Consider the following 9,660-nt stretch of genomic DNA (forward strand, 5'->3'; position numbering starts at 1 on the left):
ACTCCAGACATCACTGCAGTTATTTTTTCTACACTAGTTACATATTTTAATTATCTTTATACACAATAAAATACTCACAAAAAACATCTTATTTACTCAGAATATTTTTAATGAAGAAAAAAAAATGAAGAAACGAATAAAGTAGAGAAAAACAAGAAAAAGTGAGCAAAAGTTGTCATTGGTTTACATTTCTATATAATCTCACCTTGAAGTTCTGGAGCTCTCGGTTATATCACATGATCTTCCTCAGCACGTGGAGTTGCCCTGTTTATAAATGAAGATGTTCAAATATCTGAATTTATCAACGTTTTCAAGGATTTCTCGTCTACGTTGGGTTAAAAGTCAAGGTTCAGAGTTCGTTCTTTACCTTTGAAACATGAATTCTGCTGCCAGGAACAAACTCTGAACTGAACACTGGAGACTTTTCACCGGTTTTTGATTTAAGTGTGGACGAAATATGACATTAATAGATCCAATCTTATCAAAGTTTAACCTTCATTTCCTGTTTTTGTCAAAGATATCAACACTATATGGAGGTTGTCATTATTTTCATTGACAAAAACGCTGCTGAGACTCTTGAACGGATGCAATGTTTTTTTATTGTAGTATATATTGTTGTTATTTATTTATTTAATTTTGCTTTCATATGATCTGTTTTATTCATTTTCATACCATTTTGTGGTTTGTGTTACATCAACTTCTGTTGTTTTTTCACTTTTTTTTTTTTATAATACTGCAAATTTAGTCTGTGTGTGTGTATTTTCTATGTTGTAACGGACAATACACACAAAAAATAACAGTAATAAGAATATAAATCATGTATATGAGGGTATTAGAAATAAAATAAATAGAGTGATATAAAATCAGGAGATAAAGGGAGGACTACTTTACTTCCTGTTTATGCATCACAACTGTATTTTCACCTTGTTTAACATATTAACTGAATAGTTGTGTTTGTGTTTGTATTGTTTGTGTTTACTGTTGTTACAGTTTTGATGCTGCTCCCTCTCTCGGTAAAGAGATTTTAATCTCAGTGAGACTTTTACCTGCTTAAATAAGGATATTTACTGTTATATATCTTCTTTATTATATATATTTAAGCTGTTTTTACCCTCCGGGCCGCCAGCGGCGCTGTTCAGTTTCCGGTCAGAGGAAAACAAGGAGAAGAAGAAGAAGAAGAAGAAGAAGCTCGAACACGTGCGGTATCTGTGCATGTTGTGACCGGGGTAACGTGAATATTATATCAGACAACAACTTACCGAGTATTGATTATTATTAGGTTCGATCAGAAATGACGAAGACGAAGAAGGAGAAGGTGTCTGCTGACGGGGAGGAAGCAGCAGCAGCCGGCGGCAGCGAGAAGTCTTACCAGGAGCTGATCGCCTTCATGAACCCCATCGCTCAGCCGCTGGCCTCCAAAAAACTCAGCAAGAAACTCTACAAATGCGTCAAAAAGGGTAAAATAAACCGTAAACACATAAAATCAAACGTTAGCTGCTAAACAGCGCCGATATGAGCCGGTTTACTTCAGTTTATTGTGTTTTTTATGGAGAAAATGCCAAACTCGGTTAAAAAAAACAAAGTTAAACTCTCTTACATGTCAGCAGATGTTACGAGACTTCTAGGTAATTAATTGAGATCTTTTACTAATCTTAATGATAATATAATTAATTCGGCTTATATCTTGTTATTGAGATGTCTGCTGTTTGGAAATATTTAGTAATTTTGTAAGAAATCGTTTGAATGGATCAAGTTTGAGCCTCGTGCTGCCAACTGATAGAAATATAGAAGAAATATCCTGAAATATGTTTCATTAGTTCGTTTTTAATACTTATAAAAACAAAAAGATGTTTGATTCATGTTAGGATTGAGTCCAGTTTTGTTGCTGTGTTTCTGATGTTTTTATGGCGAAAACACAAAACTCCCTTTTTAAAAAAAAAAAAAACGGGAGATTTAAGACTTTCTTGCATATCCGCAGATGTTAAACACTCTGTAAGTCGAGACATGAGATGTTGTTAGAATCTATAGACTCTGCTGATTGATCCGGCGGATATTCTGTCAATGGAAATACACACAGTTTGGAGATTTTTGGCTGTTTTTGTGCCTTTTTCATGGAGTCACAGTTTGGATGAATGGATGATGGTTGATCAGCCTCGTGCTCGCAGCTGTAATGATCCTTCATCACGTTTAATGAGTCTTCAGCTTTATATATAAATAATATATGATTCCTGCTCACTTTTAATTCAGTTTGCTCAGGTTTAAACACACTCTGATGTATCAGCAGATGTTACAGCGATCATAGAAATGTCAACAGAAATCATGCAACAGTCTTTATGTTTTGTCGATCATAGTTAAAGCTTTAAAGATGAGAAGCTGTGATATTAGATTGATATTAGACTGAAGTCTGGATCTGTATGTTTCTGTCACTTCAGCCTCTAAAGTGAAGAACATCCGCAGAGGAGTGAAAGAAGTTCAGAAGTTCATCAACAAAGGAGAGAAAGGGTGAGTCGGCCATGTTTGAGCTTCACTTTAAAGGACCGTTCTGTCACTTTATGCCCGTACGTCACTGATGTAAACAACCGTGTGTCTCTGCAGTATCGTGGTGTTGGCCGGCGACACGCTGCCCATCGACGTTTACTGCCACCTGCCGGTCATGTGTGAGGACAGAAACCTGCCGTACGCCTACATCCCCTCTAAAGTGGTGAGTCTGAGACCCGCTGACATCTTACCTGTCATCAATACAATAAATAAAAGCTGGGAAACAGTTTTTATAAAGTCTTGAAGCAGAAGCACCACGTCTTATCCTGGAAATAACAACATGGCCGACTGAGTTCAGCTGCTCAGAAATACCGTCAGTTTGCACGTGAAGTGAACATCAAATGTTCTCAGGATGTATTTATGAAACAGTAGAAATAGTTTGAGTTGTTTGTTTGCATGTCTGCAGGTTTTCACCACAGAGTTAATATGTGTGTATGAATGAATGGAGGAGAATGTCACTGCTTCAAAGATATAAGAACCATGTTCGCTAATATTAATATTAACAGAGTTGTCACTTCTGTTTGTCTGATATTTGTTTGCTTTTTGGCAAATTGTCACCATGAAAAGTCACGTTGAATGAACTGTTAGCACGTTTGTTAGCACACCTGTTAGCACGTCTGTTAGTACATCTGTTAGCATGTCTGTTAACTCGTCCGTTAGCACACCTGTTAGCACGTCTGTTGGCACGTCTGTTAGCACACCTGTTAGCACGTCTGATAGCACACCTGTTAGCACATCTGTTAACAATTCTGTTAACAATTCTGATAGCACACCTGTTAGCACGTCTGATAGCACACCTGTTAGCACATCTGTTAACAATTCTGTTAACAATTCTGATAGCACACCTGTTAGCACGTCTGTTGGCACGTCTGTTAGCACACCTGTTAGCACGTCTGATAGCACACCTGTTAGCACGTCTGTTAACAATTCTGATAGCACACCTGTTAGCACGTCTGTTAGCACGTCTGTTAGCACACCTGTTAGCACGTCTGTTAGCACACCTGTTAGCACGTCTGGTAGCGTGTCTGTTAGCACGTCTGTTAGCACGTCTGATAGCACACCTGTTAGCACGTCTGTTAGCGTGTCTGTTAGCGTGTCTGGTAGCGTGTCTGTTAGCACGTCTGTTAGCACGTCTGTTAGCACACCTGTTAGCACGTCTGTTAGCACACCTGTTAGCACGTCTGTTAGCACACCTGTTAGCATGTCTGGTAGCGTGTCTGTTAGCACGTCTGTTAGCGTGTCTGTTAGCACGTCTGTTAGCGTGTCTGTTAGCACGTCTGTTAGCACGTCTGTTAGCGTGTCTGTTAGCACACCTGTTAGCGTGTCTGTTAGCATGTCTGTTAGCGTGTCTGTTAGCACGTCTGTTAGCACGTCTGTTAGCGTGTCTGTTAGCACACCTGTTAGCATGTCTGTTAGTACGTCTGTTAGCGTGTCTGTTAGCATGTCTGTTAGCTCGTCCGTTAGCGCTGTTGTACAGACAGACATCATGACATCACTGTTGATCCTCTAGAAACCTAAAACATGAAGTTTGTCAGGAAGGTCTGAACATGTTTGTGAGTTTCTGATTAAGATCAATTGGACGTTAATTCTCGACGGACTGATCTGGTGTCGTCTTTACACGTGACGGCTGCTGATCTGTTTACATGTTACATGTCCAACCTCTGAGCCAATCAGAGGCTTCCCTGAGCTCAGGGTCACATTATGAACCTTTTTCCATGTCTCTGTTCAGGATCTGGGTTCGTCTGCCGGCTCCAAGAGGCCGACCTGCGTGATCCTGATCAAACCTCACGAGGACTACCAGGAGGCCTACGACGAGTGTGTGGAGGAGGTGTCCAGCCTGCCCAAACCCCTGTGAGGCCTCAGCCAATCACAGAGCAGCTCTGTTAAACATCACAAAGGAACAGTCCGGCGTTTTTTTTCCTCAGAGCTCGACCCTGAACTGTCCTGAGTTTGTTTAGTCGGATCAAATATTCTGATGGTGTTTCAGTAAAAGCGTGAAAGTGAATTAACAGTTTGGTCTGTGAGGCGCCGCCGGACCAGCCAATCAGAGAAGAGAACAGAGTTTCTCTTCACTTTAAACTGAAACCTACTGACATGAGGCGGGAAACGCTGGAAATGTGGAGAAAAATAAAGTTTAAAATGAGGTGAAACTTTCTTTTACAGGTCTGTAAATGATTCATCTGGAAGTTTCCTGGAAAGAATCGTTTATTTCAGTGCTGATTGAAGGAAAAATACAATCAATTATTATTATCATTATGACGATTAGTGAACATGCAGACAAACACAGTTCAACGTTTATGAAGATTAAAATTTCCAGTAAAAAAATTATGATAAATATTTGCTTCAGTTTAAATAAAGTGAACAACTAATCAAACTAAATAAAACAGTTTAACTTTAATTAGTTCTGATTTTTTTCAATTTCCTCCAAGAAACTTTCAGGAAATGATCAATAAATAACAGACGTGTAAAATTAAGTGTTTTCTAAATATTTTCCTGCTTTGACATTTTTTTTGAGCATCTATTTTTTTTCCTCTTTAACACCAAACCATTAATCGATCATGTGTTTTGTTTTTTGTTCTTGAAGGGTTTTTGGTGTTTCTGCTGTTTTAAATGTCTTTTTTTTATTATAGATATAAAAGCAGCTGAGTATCAGCTCGTTTCTTATAAATATTTGTTATAATTTGTTGAAAATGAGAATTTTTGTGATTCAGATTCTTTTTTTAATTAAAAGAAATGTGACTCAACTTTTGTCTGATGTGTTGTTTTTTTTTCAGCTGTGAAACAAAATCTGCATAAAACAAGATCAATATTTCTCTTCTGTGTCTCAGCTCACAAATATAAAACGGCACCAGTCAAACCTTAAGACATCAGAACTATGAAATGACACAAAGAATCATGTAGTAAAAACTCAAATCATCTCATTTGAATCCCAAAAAGATCATAAATATAAATATATATCCAAAAACAGGAAATACAAAAATACTTTACCTGCTTTGCTGGTGACTCTGATGATTCTATGTGTTATATTTTACTTTTGATGTCGTCAGTTTTGTTCTACAATGTAGAAAATAAGCCACTAAAATTAAAGAAAAAAGCCCTGAATAATAAAGTCCAGACTTGTGATTGTATAGTTTCATCTTTTAATTAGATTCTATGAATAAAGTCACAACCTGCAAAGTAACTCCAGCTGTTTAAGAAACGAGGAGTAAAAGTATAAAGTGACATAAAAACAGAAATACTTAACTTAGAATTATACTTCAGTAAATGTGCTGTCAGTTTATGATTCAGTTTCTGTTCTCAGACTTTAGTTTATTATTTTTTATTATTATTAAAGGCTTTTATCATATTTCATTTCTTTCTATTTCTATTTCTTTTACTCTTTTATCCCCAGAACTTTATTCAGTAAGTAAATAAAACACATTCAGAACAGGACTGAAGTGAAGGGATTATAATCACAGCCAACAGATAAGACATATATTTTTAAAATAATTATTTAGAAATAAATTTTTAATAAAACTAATAATCAATCAATCAATCAATTTTTATTTATATAGTGCCATATCACAACAGAAGTCATCTCAAGGCACTTTTCACATAGAGCAGGTCAAGACCGTACTCTTTAATTTACAGAGACCCAACAGTTCCCCCATGAGCAGCACTTGGTGACAGCGGTAAGGAAAAACTCCCCTTTAACGGGTAGAAACCTCAAGCAGACCCCGGCTCTTGGTGGGCGGCCATCTGCTTTGACCGGTGGGGTTGAGAGAGAGAAAGAAAGAGGGAAAGGGGGAGGGGGGACAGAAGAAAAACAATCACAACAACAACAACAGCAGCAGTAGCAGCAACGGCCAGGGAAGGATGCCAACAGGACTGTGAAGGACCGCGAAGGTTCAGCCCGGGAGTCAGGTTTTTCTGTGAGATGAGAAAGCACAAAAAACTCTGTGGAAGAAGCAAAGTTAGTGACATGCATTGATGTTACATGAATGCATACAGTTGGAGAGGAGGAGGAGGAGAGAGGAGCTCAGTGCATCATGGGAAGTCCCCCAGTAGTCTAGGCCTATAGCAGCATAACTAAGGGCTGATCCAAGGCGAGCCTGGTCGGCCCTAACTATAAGCTTTATCAAAAAGGAAAGTTATAGTAAGGTAAATTATAGTAACTGATAGAATAATTGAGATAAACTCTGCTCAGACGTTCCTCTGTGCTGCAGTGAGATGCTGCAGCCACACGGGGGCAGCAGCGCGTCACAGAAACATTACAGAGTTTCTACAAGCTGAACTTTGACCTCTGACCACACAGAGCAGATATGAACACACAAACACAGAGCTGCAGCTTTATGCTGCTAACGAACTTATTAATCATCTTCAGTTACAGTAATTAAAGCTCCACGTTTGTAACTGATATCTAAACTGTATCTCAAGAAGCTTCCTGGTTAAATGAATAAAATACATAAAATCAATGTGATGGCAGAGATTGATCCTACACTCAGGAGATTAAAATGTATATCAGAGTAAAGCTTTATCTGTCTTATTGTTGATTCCTGAAACTCTGAAATAACAAACACTTAAACATCAGAAGATACAGTAACTGATTAATAACTTGTGCAGAGTTACTGGTTATTGATGGATTAAATCTAATAAATCACTGGTCCCACAATGACTGTGAGGGGTTCATATGATGATTAAAGGCATAAGAGAGAAAATAAAGATCTCTAATATCTTAAAATTTGGTTAATTCTTTCATATTTTCTCTTTGTTATTGTGAAATACAGGATATTTTCATATTTTAATTTCTGCAAGGCTTCACACATACAGCAGATAGTGATTTAATTTAAGGGTCACTGACTCAGAAGGTTCAGAAACACAAATTAACTTCAACTGGACTGTTTGACAGATGAAGCTACTCAGTTTATTTGAATTTAAGGTGCTTATTTTTCTTCCTTAATGGCAAAGAAAATAAAGCTCTTAATAAAACCTTTAACTGAGAAATAAAAGGTTTGAGGGTTGTTGTAAGTTTTAGTTGCAACTACAAGCTGTCAGAAGTTAACAGGTTGCTCTTGATCTCCAAAAAATGTTTGTTTATGCCAAGAAAGATGAAATGAACGTCTCCCCCTCCTTCAGTCCCTTAACCAGTGATTCTGTGATATAAAAAAGGTAACAGAAAGGGCTCTGAAGAGGTTCTAGGTGGTTTCAAGGGTCCAAAACTGGTTATAAGGGATCTTTTAGGGAGTTCCAGTAGTTCCTGGGGAGGGTCCAGCACTGGTTCTTGGTGTTAACTTGAAGTGTACCTTTAAGGTATCCCTGCAGTATTTAAGGGGGTGTTGGGCTTTTTTAATGAATACCAGAACTTGTTAAAGAGCTGGAATAGTGGAAAACAATAAAACTGATCTCTGGGATGATCAGGATGATGGTAAAATAACTCATTTCTATCTCCTCACCATTTTAAGCTGTTTTAAATGTTGAAATTCACAACTTCTGTAGTCACAGTTTGCATCGCAGCCAGATGACGTGCAAAGCAGGACGCTGGAAGTGTTGCTGGTTGTTTAGCAGATAAATAGTCTTTACAGCCTTCCAGCAACGGCTGAAATTCATTTTTGTAGACGATCTCAGCCGCAGGATTTTCTACTGTTTCATCTTCCATCTGCGAATGAAGTTTTAAAACATGTTTTCTTTCTGTTACAGAGCTAAAGGAATATAATATATCTGTGCTAAAGCTAAGCTAGTGACCTCTGGCTACTTGTTGAAGTCTCAACTGTGCAACAGCAGGTTCTTCCCTTCATTGAGGATCAAGTAAATATCTTCAGAAACAGCCTGCTGGAGGACAGATGGGGAATCTGGGCTGTAAGGAAAGATGGATTTAGAGAAATCTAACTGTTGGTTAATAAAATGTCACAGATATGTTTAAAATAGAGTTGGTACTTGGTAAAATTAGTCAAAAAGGCCATGATACTGGATGTTTAAAGATGATCCTCAACAAGGTTTAAAGGTCACGTCTTTAAGGCATCCAAGGAGTCCAGTGGGTGGTCATAAGACTCGGAGGTTCTTGTGTGTCTTCAGGGGTCTTTAAAGGGGTATGAGGATTATTTAAGGTCGTTCCAGATACGTTTAAGTTGAACTGTAGCACTCGAGTCTGATCTCAAGATGGTTTTTTGTTATCTCGGCTGGTCCAGGTGTGTTTAAGGGTTGCAGTGTTACTGGATTATTGGTTTGAGGGGTCACTGAGGGGGTTTGGGGTTCCTTTAAAGAGTTCTTGGGGATTTCAGGATCCTTAGAGATGTTAAAAAAGCCGTTAAATGGGTTTTAAGTTTAGTTGAGTGTTCCTTTAAGGGTTCCTAGAAAATCTAAGGACATTGGGGTCTTTGACTCTTAAAGAGGATTCAAAGATCATTGAGGTGATGTCAGGGTCCTTAAATTGCCCTTTGCGGTGTCTTTGAGGAGTCTTTGAGGTGGTCTTGGGGTTTCAGCAGTTCTTAAGGAGGTAATGAGGAGTCCTTTAGAGATCTCAGAGCTTCTGGAGGGTTTCCAGGATTAAGAACTCCTTAGCAGGGGTTAGAATGTTTTTTTTTACCCAGAAAAGTATAATAAAATACTTAAAATGACATCTACTCATTCTCCCTCATTAAGAATTAGAGAATCTATAAATATGTACATTTATGTCATTTCTAAAGTTTTCCGGTTGGACACCAGATGTCTCCTCCTTCACTGTAAAGTTCATTCTCAGTGTTTGTTCACTGGAGGCTTCAAGTTTCCACATCACACTTGTATAAGTTGAATATTGGACCAGAATTGGCCGACCCCTTAAAATCTGACTTTCAGTGAGCTCGGAGACTTTTAAGCAGATAAATGAAAACAAACTCTGCACATAAATCATTCTGCACTGAGAAGCTCAAACATTCAACTGAAAGAACAAGAAAAACACATCTTTGAATGGAGAGAGACTCTAAACTTTGCCTTAGAGACACCAGAAACACCCCAGATACCCTTCTGAACCTGAACCTAACTGTGACCCCGTATTTGGCCCCTGGCCCTCAGAGAGTCTGGACACATGGTGTATTTTGGGGACCTCCAGGGGTGCTTGAAGAGGTTTCAGGGGGACTTTGATATGTTGATATTCAGTCTGCAGCTGAG

General features: G+C 38.3%; 1 protein-coding gene across 1 annotated transcript; it reads left to right on the top strand.

The window, feature by feature from the left end:
* The first annotated feature begins 1,145 nt into the window (after positions 1 to 1,145).
* On the top strand, positions 1,146 to 4,936 carry nhp2 (NHP2 ribonucleoprotein homolog (yeast)). Its single transcript, XM_042431843.1, has 4 exons — positions 1,146 to 1,457; positions 2,433 to 2,502; positions 2,596 to 2,701; positions 4,268 to 4,936. The coding sequence occupies exons 1-4, from the start codon at positions 1,292 to 1,294 to the stop codon at positions 4,391 to 4,393; spliced, it is 468 nt and encodes a 155-aa protein (XP_042287777.1). The 5' UTR covers positions 1,146 to 1,291; the 3' UTR covers positions 4,394 to 4,936.
* The last annotated feature ends 4,724 nt before the right edge of the window (positions 4,937 to 9,660 follow it).

Source organism: Thunnus maccoyii, chromosome 13 (assembly GCF_910596095.1).
Source record: "Thunnus maccoyii chromosome 13, fThuMac1.1, whole genome shotgun sequence".
Classification (NCBI taxonomy): Eukaryota; Metazoa; Chordata; class Actinopteri; order Scombriformes; family Scombridae; genus Thunnus; species Thunnus maccoyii.